The following is a 26,162-nucleotide window of genomic DNA, read 5'->3' as shown; positions in this document are numbered from 1 at the left end:
TACTGCTGTCTTTGGCAGGAGGGGGAAAAGTGCAGTAATGGCGCTGTGTGAGGCAGTGGGAGCTGTGCCAGGGTAGGCTCAGGTTGGACATTAGGAGGAATTTCTTCACAGGAAGGGTGATTAAACATTGGAATGGAGATGGTGGAGTCACCTGGAAGTGTTTAAGGAAAGAGGAGATCTGGCACTCAGTGCTCCAGTCTAGTTGGCAAGGTGGTGATCGGTCACAGGTTGGACAGGATGATCTTTCAGGTCCTTTCTAACCTAATTGATTCTGTGATTCTGCTTTGGGGGCTGACAGTCCACATTGGACCTTGACTTTTTTGGGATCCCTGGCTTTGAAATCTGCTTCCCCTGGGAGCTGTGAGCACACAGGGGTCTCCCCAAACCTTCTCCTTCCCTCAGAGGCAGCATGAACCTTCTCTAAAGTGTTCCCTGGTCCATAACTGTGGTTATTTTGTACTGATAGACCCTTTTTTTGTATTATTTGACTCTGTTTCTCGGGGGATCCCTAGCACTGAAACCCGGGGAGCCCTGAGGGGGCTCCCCATGAGCTGTGAGCACCAAGGGGGCTCCCCCAGCCTTCTCCTTCCCTCAGAGGCAGCCTCTCTAAAGTGTTCCCTGATCCATAACTGTGGCTATTTTGTACTGATAGACTTTTTTTTTTTTTTTTTGTATTACTTGATTCTGGCTTTTGGTGGATTCCTGGCCCTGAAATCAGGGGAGCCCTGAGGGGGCTCCCCAAGCTTTGTTCCCTCGGAGGCGGCCACGGACCCTCTCCCGGGGTTCCGCCCGGCGGGCGATCCCGCCTTGTTGCTCTCTGGCGCCGGGTCCGGCCGCTGGTCGCAGCGAGGGAGGGAGGGAAGGCAGGCTGGAGGCGGTGGAGGGGAGGAGGGGACGGGCAGCGAGCGCCGCGCTCCCCCCACCCCGCCCTCAGCGCGGCCGCGCCTCGGGGCCGCGCGCGGCCGCCGGTTCCGCCTCCTCCGCCGCCTCCCCGCGGCCGCCGCCGCCATGTTGGATGGTGCGTGTGGGTGTCAAGCGCAGCCCGCGGCCGCCGGCACCGGGACACCGGCACAGCGCGCCCGCCCCGCGCCCGCAGGTCAGCGCGGGGCCCCGGGGCTGCGGGGCTGGGGCCGGGGGGCACAGGCAGGCCCCCAGCCATCCCCTCCGCGGGGTGGGCGCGGGGTGGGCGCGGGAAGGGCCCCGGGGTCCCCGCGGGCGGGCGGCGGGGCGGCCGCGGTGGCCCTTTGTTGTCGCCGGTGGGTGGGTCGGGCGGGTGGCGGCGGGGACGGGCCCCCCCGCGGCCCGAAGTTTGGGCCTGGCTGCCGATGGGCCTCCCGGGGCTGCGGGGGATGGTGGCGGGGCCTGCGGGCTCGGGGGGCTCTCGGGGCGGGGAGGGGGGGGAGCTCCGGCCCGCCCTGCCCGACCCCCCGACCCGGCGCTGTTCGCCTCGATCGCGGCGGGGCGGGGGTCATTTTATTCTGTTTTCAGTGATATCGCCGTTTGGAAGGTGTGTATTAGTGCTTTTAATCATTTTTAAAGGTCTGCTTTATATAGAGGGGTTGGACTAAATGGTATCCAGAGGTACCTTCCAACCCTGACAAGGGTTCTGTGATATATCTCTATCTATCTATGTATCTACATATATATATATATATTTTTTTTTTTTTAAAATTTACCTGCAGTACCTGTGATGCTACAGATTGGGGTTGGGTAGCCAGCCAGCTGTATTGCATTGAGCATTATTGCTGTGAAATGTATTGAGCAGTAATTATCACAGCCTGCCCGCTATGGCAGCTCCCTATTTTAAAGCCGTAAGGCTTTAATATAAATATTAAAATACTAAAATATGAGACTTTCAAGCCATGGGGCTTTAACAGTGGTAGCGTTTGGTCTCAGTTTTATGGGTGTGTGATGCTTCCCCCTCCCCCTTCTCAAGTGTGGTATCGTCACTGAGCTGAAAAGCCAAGTGAGATTTAAAATTTACAGCACTTGGACACATTTCTTGTTCTTACCTACTAAGAGAATACTCTGAATTGTCTGCATGCCCATCCATTTTCAACAGGAGGTCTAAAGATTAGTCCAGCTTGTGAAGGCGCTGCAGATGTTACAGGCTGTAGAGTCTGACTTTAGGAGTTCAAAATGTAAATCAGGCCATGAGATTAAGTTTTATTATTCTCTCCACTGAAATACATGTTTTTTTGGTAATACTGAACTCTTGCATAATTCCAGTGTGTTGCTGTGTTTTGTGAGGCACAAGGTCGTAGGAAATGGCATTGTTGGGATGTAGAATGTGGGATGTTAGAATGATTTTTGATTAGAAATATAAATATATTGTAGTGATATTATTAGCAAAATGTAGCCTGTTTAGGAGTTGCTTCTAAATATGTTTGTCTTGGCTGATTCTCACATATGTTATTCTTGAGCAAACTCAAATACAGTGTTTTATTGGGAAGAATCAAAACTTTTGATAAATTTTCCTTTATAAACTGGAAGTAATGGTAAACTAGCTTGACAGAATTTCAGAGATTATCTTGCCTATATTAAATATTTAACTAAGTTATCAAAATTTATCAAGTACAAATGACCCATGAGTGTGCATTCCTGGAGGCAGATGCTGATAAGGCTGAATTGATTGTGGGTTACATTTGAGGAAGTTTGACTTGGGGGTGCTGATTGTAACTTCCTTGTTGCCATGAAGTAACTCCGCGACATCACCAGGGTTCTCCTGCAGGGCAGCTTGACTTCTGCATGTACTGAGGGACGAAAATTAATATCAGCCTTTAGGAAATGAAATATAATACCAACAGGATCATGGAATCATGGAATGGTTTGGGTTGGGAGGGGCGTTAAAGCTCATCCAGTTCCAACCCTGAGTCCTTCCACCAGCCCAAGTTGATCCAAGCCCTGTCCAACCTGGCCTTGGACACTTCCAGGGGTGGGGCAGCCACAGCTTCTCTGGGCAACCTGTGCCAGGGCCTGCCCACCCTCACAATTCCTTCCCAGTATCCCATCTATCCCTGCCCTCTGTCAGTGGGAAGCCATTCCCCCATGTCCTGTCACACCATGCTCTTGCAAACAGCCTCTCTCCGTCTTTCTCCATCTTTTCGTGGGCTTCTCTCCTTAGAAAAAATAATTGCTCTCTTCCCTAGGTGAGAGACAAGTAGTGTTGGGTAATATTTCAGAAAAGAGCCCTGTCTGTGAATTCCCTGGTGGTCCTGTGAGGACCAGAGAAGAGCTCTCTGGCTGTCAGGTGGCCTGGCCAGTGATGTTCTGGTTGGTTTTCGCCTCCATTATTCCTGCAGTCACTTTTCACGAAGAGCTGACAAATATCTGATGTCCACTATAATGCAGGGAGCAGAGATGGATTCAGCTTGGACTGACCACATCATTATTTACATAACTGGTTAATCATGCTAATTTTGTTCCAGCTGTCAGCCATTTGATTGCTTTAAAACTTGGAGCTTTTAAGAAGCCTCAAATCTTGGATCACTGCTGGGAAATGCCAAAGGCCTAATTTGTTACTTCATAACATGCTGATAGTCTCTCCTGATACAGAAATTAGTGTTTTGCTTCTGTGGTTGGGGTTTGTTGCTTATTTTTTTTTTTTAAGAGAGAGAAATCATTAAATGTTAATCAGTTTTAGGAGAAAATACATTACAGAGTAGTTATGATATTCCTGATCGTGCTTTTCTTAGGTCTCAATACGTAGGATGGGGAAATGACTATCAGCTTTGCTTAGTCCAGAAGAATAGAAGTCCCTCTAATATCTTTATTTAATGACTGGTGCTCAGGAAACAACTTTCCAGCCTTCCAGTGCCATATTTGCAGAGCTCTGAGTCGTCCCCTGGGAGCGGTGCTGATAGAAAATGAAATGTGCCTGGTTTGTAGGAACGCCTGTAATGTTCTTTTTTCCACTTTGCCTCGCTCTGATCTGTGCAGGGAAAATATCGAGACGTACCAGTGTCCTGCTGACTTAAGTGCTTCAAAGAACAGCGGGTTTTTGTGTTCTTCAGTAGCCTGGCTGCTCATTAGGAAGGCAGGAGGACTCTATGGAGGAGAACAACATGGATGCTGCTGCCCTCTGGAATCAAACCCGCCGGGGCTCACTGTGGGGCCGCTGTTGGTTGGGTACAGAGTGCTGTGTGCTGGGTAACACTCCCAGTTAGTTTAGGGGGCTGTTACGAGGTTGCTTTCCTTGCTGTGTGAGGGAAAAAAGAACTCACAACTGGTTGTATGTCAGAGTAGGTGGTTTCAGAGCCCGTGAAGTCCAGGGTGGGTCTGGGCATGGTGGCTCTGGGTGAGTGGTGCAACAGGCAGAGAGCTGCAGACAAACCGGTACTGCTCATTGATCAGTTGGCAAATAACAGTTTTGTCTTTGGTTTCCAAGTTTGGCCTTTGCCTGATGTTACGACCGTGCTCCAAACCAGGCAAAACAGTTGCCTCAGACACTTCTAAGGTGTGTTTGGTGGGTAACCAGAGGTTGTAGGCAGCTTTTAAGGAGAGAATTAGCTTAAAGGACCCAGCTTGAGCTCCTTCAAACTGCAGTATACATGTTCGGTTACCACAAGAAGCTAAATGCTTGTAAGTATCTGACAGTGCACTTTGTATGAATGATTATACTAACTGGAAAATATAGAAGTGTTTTGTGTCTGCTGGTTGCAGTGTCCCTGGGCACTGGGGAGTGCTTGCAGAATTTGGTTTGTAATTCGCTATTGCATGGAGATACAACTTGGAGTCATTATGCTAGTGAGATGCTTTCCTTCTGTGTGTGTAATTTTTAGCTCATTTTTTGGTACTGCTACAAAAATTGAACTTGAGTTGATCTCAGAGCGAGTCCCCTGGATTGCATGAATTGTTAATAGTGTGTCTCTGTGTTTCCTGTCACTCAGAGCTGTGAACAGAAATGCCTCTAACGAGTGCCTGGAGCTTGTGTCCAAGGTCAGGCCTGGGCTGTTCACGCTGCCTGTGCCTTGGCTTGCAAAATCCAGCTCTTTCCAGGTGGGGAAACCGGAGCTCAGGCACAAACAGGTCCCCACTGGCAGTGGGAGTGCAGCTGGTTCCACCTCTGGGACTGGGTCACGCCAGTCTCAGCCCAGGCCTGGCTGCAGCTCCGCCCTGGAGGCTCCGCTCAGCTTTGTTTCTGGTGGAGGTGGCCGGGCAAAGCTTTAAGGAATCTCAAACACAGGATGTTTTGTTGTCCTCATACATACAAATTGTTTGCAAGTAATAATTCTCCTTCCACAGTCAGCAGTCGAGTTCCCTGAGCTGTCTCAAGCAATTAGCAGGAACTTGTGCATGAGACCTCTGCAGTTCCCTTCCACGTTTCTGCAGCTCCTGCCTCTCCTCCCAGTGCTGTTTTATTCATGTTGTCTGCAGTTGCTGAGCCTTGTGTCGCTGTATAATAACTACTAAATATACAGGTCATGAGGAGCAGGAGAGTTTTGGAGGGTGACCCAGGCAGGAGAAGACTTTCCTCTTTCTCCTCCTGCTTTCTTGACTCATCACTGCTTGTCCTTTGCACGTGTGTGCATCTGTTCAGTGTTTGTTGGAATAGCAGTCCTGCTTCCTCCTCCACTTGTCTCCAGGTTGTGTTTCCTGTGACATGGATTCCATCACCTTTAGACCCAAAGTCTTGGGTGGATGTTCTTTTTCAGCAGGAACTCCTGTTCTTATCCCTGCCAGTAAAATATTAATGTGTGAATCATTTGCTCTTTTATACTCATAGTGCAGCACTCAGTGAACTAAACTTCAACAAATTACATCATAATTTTTTTTTTTGTAAATTCAAAGCTGATTAGTTTAAAACTAGGCCAGACACCTTACCTAGAGATGTTTTCTGTCCACCCTACAGGAGTCTGAAGGCTTGTTTGCTTCTCAGTGTTGCAGGAGTTATGGCCAATTTTGGAGGCTGTTGTTTTATCTCCTTAAAGGATGTATGGTGGAGTCTGGGGGTCAAGGCTGAAATTCAACAGTCAGACACTGATTTAATCTTCCTCCTTTGTAACCTCACAGAGACTTTCCTACCTTTCTGGAGATGTCATTTCCATAATGTGATGTCTTCTAAAATCAGCCTGGGAGTTTTCACTACTGAAGAGCAGAACCCCAGGCAGAGTGAGCTCCCTGCTTCTGTTTGGGTTTGAGTTTTGCCACCAAGAAATGCTACAATACACCCTGTACCCCTGCTAGAAAAAACCCATCAGCACAGCACTGATGATGTCTGGGATGTTCTTTTGTAATTTTTTTCTTTATTCTCTGCAATCATATTAATTTCTAGACTTAACATCAATTTGGTAGTTTCTGAACCTTTGCAAGGGCAATGGTCTTTTCAGAGCTCTGCTGGAACAAAGACATTTTAAGAATCTTAATAGAGAATCGTATAATCTTATTACAACTGCTCCTGTTTAAATCACTTCCCTGTACTTAAATAACAATCTGTCACCAGCTATTTCTTGATTGTAGTTTTTGTCAGGTGCAATTTATACCCCTCCCTGGTTTGGTTGGACTTTTTTTTTCCCCCCCTGATTGTGCAACCCCTCAGGTTGGCAAAGCTCCTTCTTTCTCAACCAGTTCTGGCTGCTCTGGGACTGATCCCAGGAGTGAATCTCTCACCGTGTGAGGCTCCCACAGACCCCAGACAAGACCTCTGTGGGACAAAGCTCCCTGAAATAACTGATAGAGGCAGTCCTGACGTTCCTCAGGGAGAGGCAACCCAAAGTCTTTGCAAAGGTAACGTCCTCTGCTGAGGCCCAGAGGTGAGCCAGCCCCTCACATGGGTTTCCTCGCAGGAATTGTGTTCCCTGGAGGTTCCTGGGGTGTGTTCCTGGCTGGCTGAGCAGGCCCTGAGCAGCATCTGAGTTTTTGTCATTCTCCTGATCTTTATTTATTTATTTTTCCTTTTAGTAATGAGGATTTCTTCAGCCAAATCTGTTGACCCAATTGCTGCTGAAGCTGCTTTTCTACTGACTTTCAGCTCTGTTTGGACAGGGATGAGCCTTGTGACAACAGCACTAAGGCAGAGATGTTTGCTCTAACCTATGAAATCAGCCAGAATTTAAGATCATTAATTAATCCTTATCCTGCAGTTCCACTTAGAACTGTTTTAACATGCCTGTTCCCTGGTGCAGAATGTGCTCTGCCACATGGTGTATGTAAAGGAAAGCACTTCAATTATTATTTGAAAAACAGGACTTTAAAGCTTTTAATTATTCACTTAGCTAATTAATCAGTGAAACACCCGACCATTTGGTGACATTGCTGGAATGTGACTGGTGATGTCTGTTTAGAGATTCCTGAATTGTGCCTCATCAGCAATATTCAGATCCAGGGAAGATCTGGTGCATCTTCTAAGATGCCTCTGCCCAGGTATTTTAATTATTTGATAAAACCCTCTTTCTCTAATGACCATTTGAAAGCATAAACTTGCCTCTGCTCTATTATCTAATAAAACATTTGCCTTCTGAGCCCATCCTGCCTTGTTGCAGGGGTTTGATTGCTTCTTATGATGTTCTGCTGCTTGCAGTGCTGGTTTTTTTTTTTTATTTTTAAGGGCTTGGGATGCCTTTTGCCAGTGAGAAGCGTTACTATATTTTTGCTGCTGTTGTTGAGCAGAGTTCATGAAGTTAAACTTCGCCTACCAATTTAGAAGAGTTTCTCAGAAAGTCCAGATAATGCCTCTGTTGGAATGTTCTTAGATAAACAGCAGAGGTGACACCAAGTACTTTCCTTCATGGGAGCAAGTGCAGATCACAAATCAATATTTAATATCGTAATTTTTGAGAATCTTCTACGACTTATATATATTTTAAAGGCAGAAATTTCTGTTTGCTGCTCAGAAGAACAGGAAAACTTGCACTGAGCCATGGTTATTGCAGCCCATGTTTTTTTATGCTTCTTCAGCCAAACAGCTGCTTTCTGAAGATTTTATTGGTAGTTGGATGATTCCTCTGGAAGATATTTGTGTTTATATGTTTACTGGTTCTCTTGGGAAGATTTAATAAGGAAGTAAAATACAGGAATGTTTATAATTGGTTTTACTTGGCTTTCAGAATTCTGAACTTCGAGAGGGGGCTGAAGTATAAAAGCTTGAGTACAGCAAAGTCACGTTTAGACTGGTTTATTGCAGAGAAGCACTGAGGTAGATCATCAAAGGATTTTTAGTCTGCAAAACTGCTTAAGTGTTGTATTTAAAAATTTACAAATCGCTGCCCCCTTTGTGGAACACCGAGACAGCCTGAAACGTCTGGCTCTTTTTTACGTTTGACTACCTAGAGAATAATCTCCTTTTGCCCAGCCTGCTGCTTTAAGCACACTCAGCTGGCATTTTGGTGTCTTATCTGCCGACCACGAGTGTCTGTGGATATTTCATTTCATAATAACACAAACCTGTGATGCCTCGAAGAGTATTGACCTGGGCTTTAGAAGTCACAACACGACCAGCTGAAGATGTGCAGCGTTGAGGGGTGCTCTGCAAGGGAGCTCTGCTGTTCTCTCAGGCTGCTGAAATGTTGAGGAGGGGAGGGACAGCAGGAGAGTTTGGAGGTTTTAATTTGCTTGGTGATGATCTGGATAGAGCAAAGTGTGTAAGCACGTCCTGGCCCTTGAAGGTGGGAGGGATTTGTTGATCTGGGACTGGTGGGTGATGCCAAACACAGCACCTGGTTTTTTAGTGCTGTTGCCTTTCCAGGTGTAAGTGCAGGAAACACTCTGGAACATCCTGAAAGCAGGAATACTTTTGTTCTGTACGTGCCACACAGAGTTGTGTCTGGATGCTTTGGCTTTTAGCCAGACTTTTAATCTTTTTTTTTTTCCCCTCTGTGTGTGTCAGCTTGGATAGTGTATATAATAATACAGTGCCTTTCCTGTCTCTGGAAATGCTGATTTTTTAGTTTTATTTTAAGAAGGGATTTCTTTTTCTTATTCAGAAATGAAAATAAACTTGAAAGGAGGAGGAAAATTGGTGCTTGTTTTTTGTGGTTTTTTTTTTTTCCTTGTCTTAGTTTATGCTTTATGGAAAGGCCTGAAATGTGCTGTCAAAGCTTTGTCTCTCATCTCAGCAAGTCAGAAGTTATAAACTGAGCCAGGGAAGGTGGGGAGGGTCTTGTAGATGAAGTAAGAGAAGGAGAGAGTTCAAAAAGCACCCAGTGCCCATCAGAGCTGTGAAACGAATGTGCCTTTAGAGACCATGAGGCTTGTGCTGCCATCGAGCTCAACGAGTCTGCTGTCAAAACTCCTATTTTAATAAAATATGGTGATTTTTGGCTTTTTCTCCTTTCATGGGAAACCAGAGTGAAGAGAATTAAGCCCCGCCTGCCCCTTCCGTGCTAAACAGATGCAAATCAACCCCCTCCCTCCACTCGCATCCTCTCCCCTCGTGGGTTTCTACATTGTTTTGATGAGAGCGGTTCTGGTGCCAACTCCCAGCCCAGAGGGCAGGTGAGAGGAAGAAAAAAACACAAAACAAAAAGAAACCTTCCCCGCTTCCAGCTCGGTGATTAACACAATCTTTTGGAGCTGGTAATGCCAGCGTTCCACAGAAAAACAAAGTTCCAGCCGCTTCGTTGTCAGAAAGGCAAACATCAAAGTGGCGAGAAAAGAGGAGTTTATTTAAAATATAGGAGAAAGACTTAAAACGTTTCGTGCTAACCTATGAGAGCTATTAAAAATTAAAAAAAAAAAAAAGCCTTTGAAGCCAAGCATTAAAGATTTAATAGTATTAATTGAATTAAGCTGTGGGAGTTGAGGATGTGTAGACACATGTGTATGTGTTCTGAGACATCATCTGTGTTAAGGAAGCAAAGGTACTGAGAGTTGAATTAACTGTACTTGGTTTGTAAGGGCTGCCTTAACAAAAACCCTCTTTATTCTGGGAGTTAATTAGAGTAGAATCCATTAGAACTGAGGGTGTAAACAGAAGGACAAGGTAGTTCCAGCCTTGGGAAACTGCAGCGAGGCAGAGCTGACCAGCTTTGGTGTACCTGGGCAAGGCAAAGCAGGCAGAGGAGTTTCCAGTCTACACTGAAGGCTAATTTTGTTTATATTATTAAGGCTGATTTATTTTCTTTAAAGGTTAAATTCCTTTTCCTTTCTCTGTTATGAGAACAGTAATTTCATGTACTCTGTGGAAAGGTTTCTCCCCATCCCTTTTCCCCCTTATAATCTCAGCCTCAGCTTTGGGCTTTTTATTGTTGGCTAAACGTTCATGTCACTTCACAGTTATATTCTCTCAAGACTGGCTGATTTTAGTAGAACTTATTCACTGTGTAGGAAGAAGAAGTTTGTCCCTCCATAGCTCTGTAAACAGACAACAAAGAAAAATCAGATTCAAGTGTGTGGCACCGTAACAGTTGCAGTAGCCTGGTGTTGAGGGGGGTTTTCTTCTTTTTTCTTCTTTGCAAATCAAAAACTCATTTTAAGGCTTAATATATTTTTGCCCTGGACATTCACAAGCAGGGAAAAGCCAGGTCCTTCTACCATTTGTAGAAAAAAGAGTAATCAAAGCTTCTTGCAAGTGTGGCTTGGCAAAGGAAGGTGATGTCCAGGGAGAGCAACACCAGGCAGGATTTGGTTGCTGGGAATACTGGTGTGGAGGGACACCCCAAACCCCCTCAAGAGGGATAACAAAATTGAGGGTGATCTTACTACATTCATTTTTCCTTCTTCAGCGAGGTGGGTGCTGGTGGTGTGAGCTCTCCTGCTGCAGATGTGGCTCCTAAATGATTCAGCACGGTGTGTTGTGGAGTATTGATGAATTCATTACTGTTCCCTGATGGATGTTAATGGGCTGGGATTTCTTTGGTGCATTTGGACTAGATGGAAAGCTCTGGGGGAAAAAAAAAAAGAGAAGGTCAGAAAATGGACTTGGGTGAGTTTTTAAGCCACTGTCGTGTTCTGTGTCTAAATCTGAAGGGAGAATGTTTTCAAATGACTTGCATGGAAAACTGTGGTTAAAAGAATAACCCCCAGGCAGCTCTGGGAGGTGCAGAGAGGAGCAGCACCACACAGGGGATTTACTGGCACTTTGTTTGATGTGTCCCAAGCCACAATCAGCACCAGAGGTAGGTCTTGTCTCCTCTCCATGTGGACTCCTGACAAGATATCTGGAGTCCCAAGGACACGGGCACAGTTTCTGGTTGCAGAGTAGCAAAGCTAAGAGGGGATAACATGTTCTCTGTGAGAGCTGACTGGGAGAAAATGACCTTTAATGATGGAACAGGCACAGATGCTTTTGAGTAACAAGTCTTTGTCATCCTCTGGGAAACGAGCAAGTTGACTCCCACTCAAATAATTTTTCCGTCTAAAAATCCAGAATAGATAAAAGAGTAGGTAGGATGTTACTGCTGGAGGGTAGATTCAGAAAACTTGAGGAATTGTTAATGCTGGCAGCTGAAAAATTTTGTAATTCTGCATAGGAGAATGTGGGTTTTACTGGCATCTTCAAGACAGATTTTTTTTTCCCTGATTTCCCCCAAAACCATCAAAATAATAATAAACCAACAGCAAATCATTGCATTTGTGAATATGGATAATTCTTCTTAGTGACTGAATGAAGGAATTGTAAAGTTTTAAGTAGCGTAATGAAGAAAAAATCCTTCATGTCAAATATGCTGATTTCTTTTTTTAAATCTTTCAGTGATTCACCTCCATCAAAGCTGAACTTTGGAGTACAGCTCCAAAGCAGGAACTGGGGCAGCACAGAAGTTGACCAAAGCGATTTATTCTTGGATTATTCCGTGTTATTGAGTTCTTTTTCATGGTGAGGAGAATCCAGGGTAAATCCAGGCTGCTGGTGACAGGGTCCTACCTTCTCCTCTGGAATTGCCTTTCCTGCCCAGGGGGTGATCCTGCCTTGGACAGCTCTGATGGGAACAGGGAGAAGAAGTAGGTTTGTTTGGAAAAGATTTCGGAAGCTGTGTGGTGTGTACAGTGTGAAAAGGCAGAAGATGCAGAGGGAAAGGTGAACATTCAGTGTTGCAGCAGAGAGCTAAAATCAGTGTGGAAAAGGGATAGGGCCAAGATTTTTATGAAGGAGCAGAGGGCCAGATTCCCTCCTTCTCTGTGGCTGTCCAAAGTGGAATCACTGTGCTCCCAAGGCAGCAAAAGGTGATTTTGCAGCAGCCCTGTTTGCAGTCCTTGCCCAGGTACCTGCAGGAAGTGATCCCAGAGCTGAACCATCCTCTGGAACGTCCCCGGTCTGAGGTTCCCCTGTGCAGAGCCGGACCTGGAGAGTGCTCGTGAACTGCTGAAATGACTGGTACATCCCTTAGTTGTGGTGCACTTTCAAGTAATTAGAGTGACCTTGGGATTAATTGGTTGGGTGACCTGAGCTGTGAGAAACCCCCTCTCCTCCCCTGGAGTGTGGGATCAGCTCACTGGAGCGATTCCATCCGCAGCTCTCCGGGCAGCAGGAGCAGCAGGAGCAGGACTCTGCCTTCCCCAGCAGCCCCTGGCCAGCTGAGAGCCCAGTGGAACGTGAAGCCACATCCTCAGTTCCTCTCTAAGCCCGACTGCTGGGCAGCAAATCCTGGTGGAAAACCCTGGGGTTTGGCCATAACATTCCTGCAGTGGGGGGCATGGAGGGTTTGGGATATCTGTTTCCTGCTTTGCAATTTTACAGCAACTTAATTAGGCAGAGAGTTTGGGTTGGAAGGGATTTTAAAGCTCATCCCATTCCACCCCCTGCCATGGGCAGGGACACCTCCCACCAGCCCAGGTTGCTCCAAGCTCATCCAACCTGGCCTTGGACACTTCCAGGGATGGGGCAGCCACAGCTTCTCTGGGCAACCTGTGCCAGGGCCTACCTGGCCCACCCTCCCAGGAAGGATTTCCTCCCACTGTCTGATCTCCTGAGCCACATGTAGCTCACTTTTCTGAGGGTTAAAGGACCCTGATGTTTAAGGCAGTGTGTTGACTTTTCAAGATGATTGTGCAAATCTGGTGGCTGCGAGGGAAGGTACTTGAAATTTTATGCCCTGAATGGGCATTGATGAGTGTAAGTAGGATATTAAATCAATCTCCATTTTCCTTCCAGGCTTGTAGTTTGTGCTGGCAGGCAGCACGCTGAAAAAAAGGGGTGTTTTGGATGTAAGGACAGGAGTGATTGAAGAAAGGAGTGTTTTGGTTGTATGCACAGGTGTCTCTCTGCACCCTGCACTGTTCCTTGAACAGTCCTTTCCCTCAGAAATTCATGTAATAAAGTAAAAATATTAATTAATCCCTCAGCATCTGCCAGTAGTAGCGTGGAGAGTTAAACTGTTTTTGTTCCCCCCCCTCTAATCTCTGTCATGATGAGCATTTGCCTTTGGCCTACTGAATTTATTAATGTGGTTTCATGTCTGTGGTGTGTAGGTGGGTTGGAGAAACTGCACTTGGTGACGTCTGCCTCATATTAATAAAGTGCCAAATGAATTTAGTTAATGAAATCATGGGGTAATTAGTTGTTAGTAGCAGGTACCTTCCCAAAATACGGAGTCTGATACACGAGCACAGGTCTAGATGAATATGAATTTAAAAAAATTCAGCTCTGTAAGAAAACATTGGGGCTGAAGGAGTGGAGCTGATATTTTGTGGTCTGGCAGGTTTTTTAGTTGTGCTGTTTGCAGTCCCTCCTGTGTTCAGGCTGATCTCTGAGGGCCTGAGCAGGTGCCTGTCACCCCTTAAGCAGCCTTAGTGACAAGGCTGGACTTCTCTAATTAGCAATAGATCCTAAGACACATCCTCTGACAAGAATATTGAATATCCTGCTCCCTTCCAAAATGGAAATATGGAAGGGGGGAAGTGTCCCCTGCTGTCCTCAATTCTGTTGAAAATACTATTCAAGTATAACCCGGTAAACTGAATTTATTTCAGATTGTTACCTTCCAGTCAAGGCACACATTGGGTGATTCATTTTTCCCCTCAATTTGAGGGAATAAGTGCCGAAATGCTTTCATTCAAGCAGGTAATCCCCGGAGAACAAATTCCTTCGGGGAGTTTGGGGAGGTATTTTCACTGCCCCGGTGGATTAATTTGCATTTGGAATTCTTGGTTTGGCACACAATGGCTTGACCTCACACTGCTCTGTAACTCTGCAATATTCCAGTGGTCACTGCACAGCCAGCACGTTGCTGGGTGGAAAAAAAACCAGCTGAGATGTACCCAACGTCCAGGTGGCACCGTGGGTGACACTTTGACCCTGCCGGAGAAGGAGGGCGTTATTTTTAAAAGAGCTGTTGTCAAAGCTCGTGTAATCCTAAAATTAGCTCCCGGAGCAGGTCGGCTTTGGATCGTTAGCGGTGATCTCGGGGCTCTGGCGGAGCCCGGCCCCTCTCCCAGCCCTTCGCGGCGCCTTTGCAGCCGCTTCCCACGCTGTCAATAATTTCCAGCTGGAAAGTCAAACGGAAAGCACCGCCAGCACCTCTGGCGTGGCAGCTCCCGAAATAACGTGGGCAGGTAGTGCTGCCGTGTCATGATGTGACATTTCTGCTCCTCACCCCCCTGTCCCTGCTCTCAGAGAAATCATCTCCCCTTTGAGCTCAAACGCTGGTGATTTACAGAGACACAGAGAGGGAAGAGGTGTCGTGGAGAAAACTTCGACAGATTGGTGTCTGTAAATCTCTTTTAGGGCTGAATGTCCATCCAAGCTGCAATTACTCTCTCTCTCTGAGCCTGAGACATGAGTGTAAAACCACTGGAGAATCTAACCTTGGGAGTCATGAATATGCATCAATCTGAAGGAGAATTATCTTTCAGCATTAACTCTTTAAATAAAGAAATAATTTGGCCACCTGCTGTCTGTGAAAGCTGACCTTGTTCTCTCATTTGTAAAAGGGAGTGGAAAGCTTCCAAAACTTTGAGTTTTGAACCGTTTCCTCTTCTCAGAAATTACACTGAAGAAGACAAGCATTTAAGCTGTGAAAAATGGAAATGAAATCTTTCCTCTGGACTTAACCCTGTTCTTCAAACCCTTTGCCAACCTGTATTTGTGGCTCGTTTCCTAAATAAGTTTGAAGGTTGAGGAAGGGCATTGATGGTATTTTCAGTGTCTTCACTTGGCTGTTTAATTCCCATGAATTGCTGTTTTCTCTGCTGTACAATAGCAAGAGAGAGCTAATAAGTGTGTTACTTGTTGGCTTTTCTGGACAGTGCCAAGCTGCTTCTCTCCTCACAGTCCTCTCCTCCAAGTGACCACAGTGTACACTTGCCCCTTTTCCTGTTTGCATTCGGGAACAAGGTTTGTGTTGCAGTTGGATATCATATCATAGGCAGTGTAATGATACCCTCTGGTCTGCCAGTTGTTCTCTGGGAATTATTTATGAAGAGAGCGGGGGAAAAAAAGCTGGGAGAGAAAATTCCTCCAGTCGTGTGGGATCCGTGTAGGAAAAATGCCTGTGCTGTGATTTTTTCTGTGTTATATTCCCAATTTTTATATAAAGGGTTGTGCTCAGTTTTTCCTTATCCTGAATTTCTGACCTGTGTGTGGGAAATGAGGCTTTCTAAAACACAGTGGGCTTGGATTTGGGCACATAACGAGCTGTGCCAAGAAAACAGGGATGTGAATTTATTGTCAGGCAGTGGGAATCCCTTCTCTTTGCCATAAATGGGAGCTGACTCCCTGCTGGGATTGGGGTTGTGTTTGGGTGTGTGCAGGGCTGGGGTCGGTGTCTGTCTGGGGGAGCTTCTTCCCTGCTCAGCCTCTGGCAGCTCCTTCTCTTGGCCTGGTTCTTTGCAGACTGGCAGGGATCTGATTTATCCTGGAATCCAGGTCCCTGGGGATCACCTGCCTGGTGGCAAGGAGAGCAGATCTCTGGGTGTTTGTGTGTGTTCCCCCCGAGAGGTGAGGCAGATGTCTGTAGAGACAGATCACAGATGGACTGATGGAATTAATCCCCATTTCCAAACCCTCACTTTTTATGCACGTTACTTACAGTAAATGTCTAATCTAACTCTATGTGTTGTTTATAGTACTGTTAATTAAGATTTAATGCAAGGGTCTGGTGAGCTTCCTATGTTTTATGTTAATTTTCACACCTGATATTAAAGGCTTTTCTTACATTTCCAGTCCATGCTTGGCTGGACTATGTACATCTTTACCTTCAGGCTGATGTGGAGGGCAGACAGCAGTGCAGAGGAACATTCCAGAGGTGTGAATGGATTCTGCTGCAAGCCTGTCCATGGGTGGGTTTGTGTGGCTGTTTCCCTTTGAACTGCATTTACTGAGGACTTTGTGGCTTGGCTCACAGGGCTCCTGAGGAGAGTCCCTGCTACTGCCAAGGACTCACCTGGAATATTCCAGCTACCAACAGAGAGGAATAATGACCCCAGCAGCTCCCCACTCCAGTCATCCTTTGTGCTTCCAGCAGAGTAAAATGAAGTTTAGAGTAAGTTGTCTGGTGTGGGTTACGAGTAGAATAAGATTAAAACATGTCCATCAAGAAAAGGAAAAAACAGACATTAACGTGGCTCTCATGAAGTGCCTTTGTTTTCATGATTCAAAGATAGGAAGGTGAAGGCTCAGGGCAGTGTTTATGGATTGATGGTTTCAGAGCTGTTACAGAACAACAAATGAAAAACTTAATTTCCTGAAAGAGTGAAAATGGCTCATTTCACTTACTGCAGTGTGTTCTCTCCTGTAAATGTTTGCTCTGATGGTTCTCCCAAAGCCCTGCTCCAGGCTTACTCTCTGCTAGGAGCCACCTTCAGAGGCTTCACACTCCAAAAGCTCCCAGTTCAGGGTCCTGCCTTTCTTCCCTGGGTTTCTCCTCTGAAATCAGATGCCCCATTTTCTACTGGGGAAGGAATGAAAAGCTCTTCTCTTTCTGGGGCTGTTTTTTGGACCTGGACAGCTTTATGTTACATTTAATCAGCTCCAAAAGTGAGGCCCAGGGTTGGGTCATTCTTTCTCTTCTCACAGGCTTGGGAGACTTGAGGTTGAATATTTTCAGTGTTGTTGTGTAAAAATGGCTGGAGTTGGTGCAAGAGGGAGAAAGGGGGAGCACTCAGAGGGTTTGGAGGTTCAACTTGGCCTGGCATGCCAGACTGAGCCCTGATGGTCTGTGCCCTTGCCTGTGTTGGGAGGATGATTAATTCTTCAGTGATTTACATGAGAGGTGTTAAAATGATTTTTTCCAAAAGCTTAAACAAAGTTGTAAAGTAATAAAACTCCTCTTTTGTTTGGTTTTTTTTCTTGGGAGATACACAGGTGAGGCACTTTGTCCTATATGTGCTTGTAAAAATATTTTGGTAAGGCCTCTCATGCCTGGCCTTAAAGAAATAAAACTCTCCTAAGACAGGAATGTTTTTTTCACAGATTTACAGCGGGTTAAGAGACAGGAAACGGGGTTAGGAGTGAGTGGTTGGTTCTCACAGGGAAGGGCTGTTCCCAGCCAAGTGTCCTGCTGAAGATCAGTGCTCTTGCAAATACTCCCTTTTCCAGATTGGTCCTAAATAAGGTGGCCAAACTGAAGCAAATCAGTTGGATTTGAGGTGAATTTGCCTCGGAAAGAGGGATGAAAGTTGACACCTGCTGAGGGATGAAGTGGCAGATGGAGAGGAAACCACCCTGGGTTCATCTGCAGGAGCAGAGGCACAATTCCCAAAGGGCACAGGGACTTCTAGGAAGCATTTGATAAATGGGAAATCCTGAGCAGTGGATGGCCATGCTGTGATGTAAACTTCTGCTATTTATTTCCAAATCTGAAATGCAAAGAGCTTGGAACTGAGTGTGTGCCTGAAGAAACGGGAACGGGATCCGTGCGTGGAAAGGCCACGATCGGAGATCTGGAAAAGCTTCTAAAGAGCCTGAATTTCAGGAGCTCCTCAGCTCAGAAAGGCACAACCCATTCCAGTGACAGGAACAAGCCCAAGGTGACTTGTTCTTTCCTAGAAACCACGTCCCTGCCCACGGCTCGGGGAGCAAACAGGTTTGGAATGAGCTGAGGTCCCTGTTTGGGCTGTGCCCCTGCTTGTACCTGCTCAGGGGGACATGGGTGGCTTCCAGCAGGGCTTGGAGAAGCCCAGTGTGCCCACTGCTGGCATCTGAGATGTCCAAGTTGCTGATAAGATAAGGCAGGGGGATAAATGTGTCCTGTGTTCCTTTCTCATAACATTTACACGAAGGTTTGTGGTGGAGGATGTTGGCCTTGGTGGCCTTGCTATCGAAGATTTTCCAGTCCTCCCTGTTTTGATTTTTTCATGTTGTTTACTGCTTTTCTGGTTGGATGGCAAGCTCAGTCCTTCTGGGGGGTTGGATTCTTCTGCTCTGGGATCTGTGTAACCACTGGAATTGTGTTTGTGATGTGCCTGGCACTTTCAGCAGCTGCAGAAGTTCCTGCCTGCAGCCTGCTCCTTGGTTCTGTGGGACCATCCAGGTGCCCCTGGAGAACTGGTTTCTGCTTTGGCTGTGAACTTGCCTTACCCATTATTGTCATCAAGGAATGGTTTAGGATAAATAAGATGTGTGTTGTGGGCTTTTTTGCATTTATTTTTTTAAAATTTTTTATTGCTGTTGCTCTGCCTTTTGCAAGTCGTGCATTAGAGAGGTCATCATGGGGGCAGGTGATAATTTGGGCAATGTTAACTCTGTAAATGGAATGTTTATGCATGTTTATAGTGCACAAACCTGTAAATGCCCCAGAAGATGCCCCTTTTTATTCCTATTGCCACCAGCCATCTGCCAACAGATCAACACTTTCCTACAGCTGGTTCCAGATACCGGGGAAATACCAGGGTGATGCCATTTACCTGAAGTTTAGTGTTGATTTTATTTAAAGTTCATCTTCCACGATGTCATAAGAGTTTTGAATCTGCCAAAAATTAACCTTAGTGTGGAACAAGATAAAATACAGTAACTCACTGAAATCTGTGCTTCACTTGGCTCCAGCCTCTTTGTCAGGGAGAGGGTTGGTTTTTTGGAGTGTTTGGAGAAACATGAGAGGACATCTGGAATGGGCATCTCTGTTTGTGAGAGTTTGGTTGCAGAGTCCTCGCTCAGTGTTGTGCAACTGGTGAATATCTGGGGCTGTTCTGTGTTAATGGAACAGCAAAATCTGCCAGTTTGCTCAAGTAATTTATTCTAAAGCTTAATAGGCCTCTGTTTACTTGCAACAGTGACCTTAACTGAAGAACTGACACAGCTCTCCAGCTCCAGAGCCTGTCCTTGGCTTTTCTTGCCAATCATTTTGGCCTTACAGTTCCATCCTCATATAATTAAAAATTCTTCTGGGCTGTGTGAAAGGCAGAGGGAGCAGAAACTGCGGGTCTGACGAGTGGTGCCAAATGGACAAAGGAAAATGCATTTGGGGAAAAGAAATTCCCTTCTAATCTGCTTGTCATCAAAGGTCACCTTGAGCTGGAGGGTGTGCTGGGGCTCAAGGGGGCTCTGAGTGGGCTTTAAACTCACCTGGGGTTTCAGAAATGGTTGATTTTTAGGAAGTTTGCTCATCCCCTCAGTTCAGATTCCTGCAGGAGTGGGAGCAGTTGTCAGTGTTGGAGAGAAGCTGCTGAACACGAAATTTCTGATGTGGTTTGGTCTCAACTCTGTGAGTGCTGTAATTTCTGTAATTAAAAATTCTAGGCTTGTGCTTTGTAAACTAAATCTGTGAGTAATTCCTTGGAGTTTGGTTTGGTTTTAGAATTTGGCAGTTCCATCAGCAGGGTCATCTTCTTACTTTTGTTTTGCTCGACGCTTCAGGTTGTTCATCTGAAATGTTCGATGTTGCTCACGAGAAGAGCAAGATGTTTTCAGGAGGAAAAGAAATTCAGGGAGAAAATCCATCAGTTCCCTCTAGGAAATTTGTCCCGAGTGGATGCAGATTGTTGGCCATGCAGGAACCACTAACGTGCTTTGTTTTTCTTTCCTCACTCAGGTCATGATTTTCGTTTTCTCGTGTCATTCCCTTGAAGAGAGGAAATGGTTGTAGTGGAACGTGTTACAAATAAGCCACTGATACGGAGCCTTTGCAGTTCAGAAACGTTCATAGAGGAGCAAATTTAGCCCCTTTGCTGTCTGTGTTCTGCAACCTGCCTGGGCAAAAAGGGAACTAAAAATGACGACTTCGTCTATCAGACGGCAGATGAAGAACATTGTGAACAATTACTCGGAGGCCGAAATAAAAGTTCGGGAAGCGACCTCCAATGACCCCTGGGGTCCTTCCAGTTCACTGATGACTGAAATAGCAGATCTGACTTACAACGTTGTGGCCTTTTCTGAAATTATGAGCATGATCTGGAAGCGGCTCAACGACCACGGCAAGAACTGGCGCCACGTCTACAAGGCCCTGACGCTCTTAGACTACCTGATCAAAACCGGCTCCGAGAGGGTGGCCCAGCAGTGCAAGGAGAACATTTTTGCCATCCAGACGTTGAAAGATTTCCAGTACATCGACCGAGATGGCAAAGACCAGGGCATCAACGTGAGGGAGAAGTCCAAGCAGCTGGTGTCGCTCCTGAAGGACGACGAGCGGCTCAAGACGGAGAGGGCCCAGGCCCTGAAGACCAAAGAACGCATGGCCCAGGTGGCCACCGGAGTGGGCAGCAACCAGATCACCTTTGGCCGAGGCTCCAGCCAGCCCAACCTGTCCACCAGCTACTCAGAGCAGGAGTATGGCAAGTCTGGAGGATCCCCAGCGTCTTACCACGGCTGTAAGTACGGGTGGCAAACACACAGGAAAAAATTCCTTTTCTTCCGAGAGATTTTTGCATCCAGATTTGCTGCTGGAGGTGAGGGTGGACCTGAGATAGCTCAGCTGGTTGGAACGTGGTGCCAGTAACACCAAAGTGTTCAACTTTGGGGTGAATCCCTTTATGGGATTCACCCGAGTTGGACTCAGTGATCCCTGTGGGTCCCTTCCAGCTCAGAATATTCTGGGATCTGGTTGTGCTGCCTTTGTGGATCTGCTCCATGGCATCAGTGCCTGCTCCAAGGCCTGGCTGAATGTTTGGTTGGAGGGGATGTGTGCACTGACTCAATTTAAAAAGCAGTTGTTCACTGTCAGATCCCACAGGTAGCACTGTCAGGCTGCTTTTGTGAACGTGGCCCAGTGTTTGATGTGGGGGGGAGATTGTGAAGGGATTTTTTCCTGGTTTTTTTTTTTGCTTGGAAATTCATTCTTTTTGTTAAGTATAACTCCTGAAATCATAGGATGATTTGGGTTGGAAGGACCTCAAAGCTCATCTCATCCCACCCCCTGCCATGGGCAGGGACACCTTCCCCTAGCCCAGGTTGCTCCAAGCCCTGTCCAACCTGGCCTTGAATTCAAGAAAAGAATTAGAAATCCAGAATATTTCCAGGATCATTTTGCTTCTTGATGCTGCTGCTGTTGTACTTTGGCAAACTTGCTGCTGTTTAATTTCCTTTATTGCTTACTCAGCAGTTCTTGGAGCAGGAATGCTTTGAGTCTGCCTGTATTTAAATCTTTACACTTTCTGGTGTGTAACTATCTCCACTAAATACTATATTTCATTCTTAAAAAATTAATACAGTGATGTGGGAAGAACAAATTCTTTCTGCCACTGCTTGGGGGGACTCCCTGTCATGTCAGGAAGAGGCCTGATTTGGCACTAAATCCTCCTTAATGTAAGTAATGATCTGATGAAAGCTGCTTTGGCTGGAATGTCAGTGGTTGTGGTCTAATTCTGAAGGAAAATCTCGTCTTTAAATGAATGTTTAGGGTGTGTGGAGGGCTGTAACCCAGCCAGGGTGGAGAATCTCACTGAGCACCAGCTCTAGGAATCTGAAGTTTGTCATGTCCTGGGTCCCAAAGTGCTACTGGAATCAGAAATGTGTGAGTGTGCAAACACTTCCTGGGGAAGGCAGAATTTTGTCCATTTAAAGCTGTGGAGATGAGCAGGAAAAATCCTTTTATTTCCAAAAAAAGAAACATTTTTGCAGATAACGTTCATGAAGGTTTCCAGGTCTGAGATTTTTTTTTTAATCTCTCAATGATGAGTTGGATAACAAACCTCTTAGTTTTTTGTGTAATAATCATATTTCTGGATGTACATAGGGTTTTTATAATAACCATACTGGAGCATTGTTTCAGTGGGAATTTTGAAAGCACATCATGTATATTGTTACCACAACAACAACCTGTTTTTCTTTTGAAGTCTGTAAATCGCTCTTGACTACAACAAAAATGTGTTCATTTAGGATGTAGCTTGAAATACCCTTTTTAACTTGGGCTGAGGGACTAAATAATGAGTGCCTGAGTTATGCTGAGCACACCGTGGGTTCCACAGGGTGATTGTCTCACCATCTCCTGCCTTTAATCTTTAATCAGTGCCTGGAACTCTTGTTTGGCACCTTAAACGCTGCCAGAGGCTCCCAACTGTTCGTGCCAGCAGGGCTGAGCAGTGCAGGGTGTGTTCCTGAACTGTTCCTGGGGAGAAGCAGCAACTCGGGCCGTTCTCTCAGTGCAAAGTGTGGATTTAGGATTGCTTTTGAGGTAATGATTTCTTAAGCTTTTCTTCCTCCTCGCCCCTGAGCACAGACCTAAGAAGCTTTAGGAATCTCAGGCTCTTCTTTCCCATCCCCCCCCCCATCTCAGTTCTTCCTCTGTCGTGGCCTCTCCTGGACTTCTCACGGTGGCTCAGCCCAAATACTGTCAGGTTTTTATATTTTGAAGTTTTCATGTGTTTTTGTCAGGTTTATTTGAATACAGAGCAAAAAGCAAGGCAGCACCTTTCAGAACAGCTGGGTTAATACTTCTGGTAGTGGCAAACTGGGCAGAGCTTTATCCTAGGAAACCAGGAAGGAGTTTCATTAAAATCCAGACATTTAATCTGTTACATAAATGTGGGGTTATTCCTGTGCCTTCTAAATTTGATGGAAAAGATGCTTTTCATTATTTAAAGTGAACGAGATTGCATGCATCCTGTTTTATTTTTTTAAGTGATAACCTCCTTTTGTTCTGTAAAGATGGGTTCAGTATGAAATATGTGAAAGGAATTAAGTTATGCTTGGCTCCTGGGAAATATTCTCCTTGTAGATGTGGTTGCTGCACTGTATATTCTGGCAGAATTCTCTTTCATTCCTCCGAGCCTTTGAAGAGGAGATCAGAGACATTTAGATTTGCAATCTACAGCGTGAGGTTTGCCTCTTAAAAATGTACATCCCTGCTCTCTGCTAAATATCTCACGTGTCTCCTCACCAGTCAGATAGCAGTGAAGTTTGGGAGAGTTAACAGCCTTTTTGCCAACACCACTAAGTGAAATATTCTGTCCCTCAGTGGTTTTGGCATCAGCACGTTTTGCTTTTGTTCCTCGTTAGTGGGGATTGCAGATTTTGGGAATGTGTTCCCCTTGCTTGAAGAGATGATGTTGGGCTGTCAAATCTCATTTTTGGGAGTTTTCTTGCAGCAGAAATGAAGCCTGAGCTGGGATAGTTCCTTCAAGACAGATCTCTGGGGGAACAATAACTTGCAGAGGATGCTGGGCTGGGTTGTGCCTGGGGGAGCTCTTCCCTCTCTGTCCCTTCCTGGAAGTGCAGTATTGGATAAGTCAGTGGCCCCTTTTGGGTTTGATGTTGAATCAGCTGCACTGCACAGCCTGAACCCTGCAGTGCTCACTGTCCTGCTCCTCCCCAGCCTCTCAACACCTGTGGCTTTGGATCTCACTGCTGGATTTTGTACTTGATGTTTTCCTAAAGCCTTGCTGGTCACTGTGCCCCAAATTTATCCTCTGTGAAACAAGAAGAGCAGCACTTACAGCCTAGGAGAGAATTCAGGGTGGAAGGGGATCTCTGGACTGTTGAACAATCATCCCTCACTGCTGCAGGCAAGACTTGGCAAATAAGGACATTTCTCCCCATTTCCTCGTGGATATTTTCATCTCCTCTCTAACAGTCCTTTAGAAACGGCGGGGAGTGAAATGGGGAAACATCAGAGTTTTTAATAAGATCCTTTCCCCCAAAGCTTTGCCTTAATGACTTGGTTGGCCCTGAAGGTCTCAGTGCTTGGATGATCCCAGGGAGTACATCTTGGTGTGTGAATGTGAAATTATTGGTGTATTTTTGCTATTTAGTCTCATAACCTGTAAGTGGAAGCCAAGGGAGTTACTAAAGCAAAAAGCAGAAATGAATCTCCTTGTCAACAATTTCTGACATACTGGGAACAATTGGTTTTATCTTCCAGTTGGCAATTAGTGCTCAGATTAGGAGCTATGAAACATCCCATGACAAAATGCATAATAGTTTTTTTTTTTATTATTTTGGAAAACGTATAAATTCTCTGGAGTTGCATGAAATCTGATGTCAGGTTTGGTTTCACTGTTGGAGGAGTGTTCTTGTGTGGTGCTGAATCCAAACCTGCTGGGGAGAGGAAGGAATATCAAGTGGATACCTGAAATCTTTTGGAGCAGTTATCTCTTCAATCCTGCCATGCCTTTGTGTCTAAATAATTGTCTTTGTGCTTGACATCAGTCACCCAGTTTTGAAAACTTCAGCCTCCTGCTGCTGGCCTTGTTTCATCTACAGCTGCCAGTGACCACTTAAATAGGATTCTGGATTTGTGGCTGCCCAGGGAAAAGTAGGGTGTGCTTAATATAGACCTCCTAAGCCTGAACTGGGATGGTGTTTCAAGCCTGGGAAGTGCTGGTCGTGTTTTAAACTCAAGTTTACTGAGGCCACGCTTTAGAGATGCAGGCTGGGGTGGGTTTAGTGCCCTGATTTCATTGACACAAACGTGTGACCTGCTTTCAGAGCAGCACTGCCCCGAGGTGGGCTCAGCTCAGCTCACAGCCTGTTTGAGAAAAAGCTTGGTGAAAAGATGGGCTGCAAAGGGCTTTTATGGATCTTGGAGAATGCCAGGTCTGTTAACCTGACCTGTACAGATTCTAGGAGGAGTTTTCTTCAGGTGAATTAATGAGTTTTTAGTATTTCCAGTGATTGTTGATGTTGACTCATTATTTAAAAGCAGTTTTGTGCAGCCTCAGCAAGTTCATGTTCACTCAGCTGTTTTCTCTCCACTTTTACTTGGAGTAGAAAGTAAATCAGAGGAATTGCTGGTTTGGGTTTGTCATGATAGGAAATCCACAGAATCCCAGACTGTTTTGGGGAAGGGACCTTAAAGCCCATCCAGTTCCAACCCCCTGCCATGGGCAGGGACACCTCCCACTATCCCAGGTTGCTCCAACCTGGCCTTGGACACTTGCAGGGATGGGGCAGCCCCAGTTTCTCTGGGCACCCTGTGCCATTCACATTTCAGAGTGCTCCTGTTTTTAAAGGGTTTTTTATATTTTATTTAATAATTTGCAGGTTGGAACACATCTCTGCCCTTCCATCTTAGTCAGGGAATATATGACTTAGCATCCAGCAACGAGTTTGAGGTGCTGCAGGAATGTGGCAGACTCCTGTCAGATGTCATTTGACAACTTGATTAAATTCTCTCATCGTACATCTCTTTTTCTGGTGCTCTGGGTGAAGGTGGGAAGTGCCAGTGGTGTATCCAGGCTCCTGTAGTGCCACTAAATCATCCAGCTCTGTCTGTTCAGAGGGATGTGGGGATCACCTGGGAGGAAAATGCTCCTGAAACCAAAGCAAACCTTAAGGATTTGTTCAGGGTTACATGAATTTCAGAAGTCTGCTCAGTACAGTTAAATCCTGCAGGAGGGTTGAGCAGCTCCACCTTGTCACCCTCAGAGGTGTTGGTAACTCCCCTCTTGTGTCTGAAAGATGCTTTAATTCCCAGTGGAAAGGTGGATTACACAATTCCTCCTAGATGAAGCAGTTTGCCTTTCCATCATTTGAGAGGCTAGACTGGCTTTGTGAACTTATCCCATCTTTAGTTGAGTGGTCTTTCATTGCAAGAGTCACAAATGGGATCTCTGCTTGGTTCCCAAGGGAAATTCTGTTGGTTTCTGAGTTCTTACCTTGATATTAATCTAATTTTTCAAGTCAGCCTTGGTTTTGTCAACATCTGTGGGTGCACTGATTGAGGAAGGAGCTTTTCTCTCTGAACAGACGTGACTGAGAACCGAAGTCTGTTCTTCAGAATTCCACCTGCAAATCAGAAAAATTAAAACCCCAGGAATAACAAAACCAACCCCAAACCCCAGCACAGCCTTCTGAATGGAAATGCAGAGCCTGACTTGTGTGCTGGGAGTGATTTGTGCCATTAATGCACATTAATGCAGTGACTCTGCTTTCTGTGTCCTGTGCATTCACTTCAATCAGCCACATCCATCGACATCTG

General features: G+C 45.8%; 1 protein-coding gene across 2 annotated transcripts in view; it reads left to right on the top strand.

Annotated features, from left to right (window-relative positions):
- Positions 1-951: 951 nt before the first annotated feature.
- Positions 952-26,162, top strand: part of EPN2 (epsin 2) — a 38,957-nt gene continuing 13,746 nt past the window's right edge. For both annotated transcript variants that reach the window (XM_050317265.1, XM_050317264.1), the window contains exons 1-2: positions 952-1,096; positions 19,842-20,616. In XM_050317265.1, the coding sequence (XP_050173222.1) occupies positions 20,022-20,616 (595 nt within the window). In that variant the 5' untranslated portion in view covers positions 952-1,096; positions 19,842-20,021. The remainder of the gene's footprint in view (positions 1,097-19,841; positions 20,617-26,162) is intronic.

Source organism: Myiozetetes cayanensis, unplaced genomic scaffold, assembly GCF_022539395.1.
Source record: "Myiozetetes cayanensis isolate MyiCay16 unplaced genomic scaffold, myiCay2020 scf20-37, whole genome shotgun sequence".
Taxonomy (NCBI): Eukaryota; Metazoa; Chordata; class Aves; order Passeriformes; family Tyrannidae; genus Myiozetetes; species Myiozetetes cayanensis.
The sequence above is the reverse complement of the archived record's forward strand: the minus strand, read 5'-3'. Positions and strand labels throughout refer to the sequence as shown.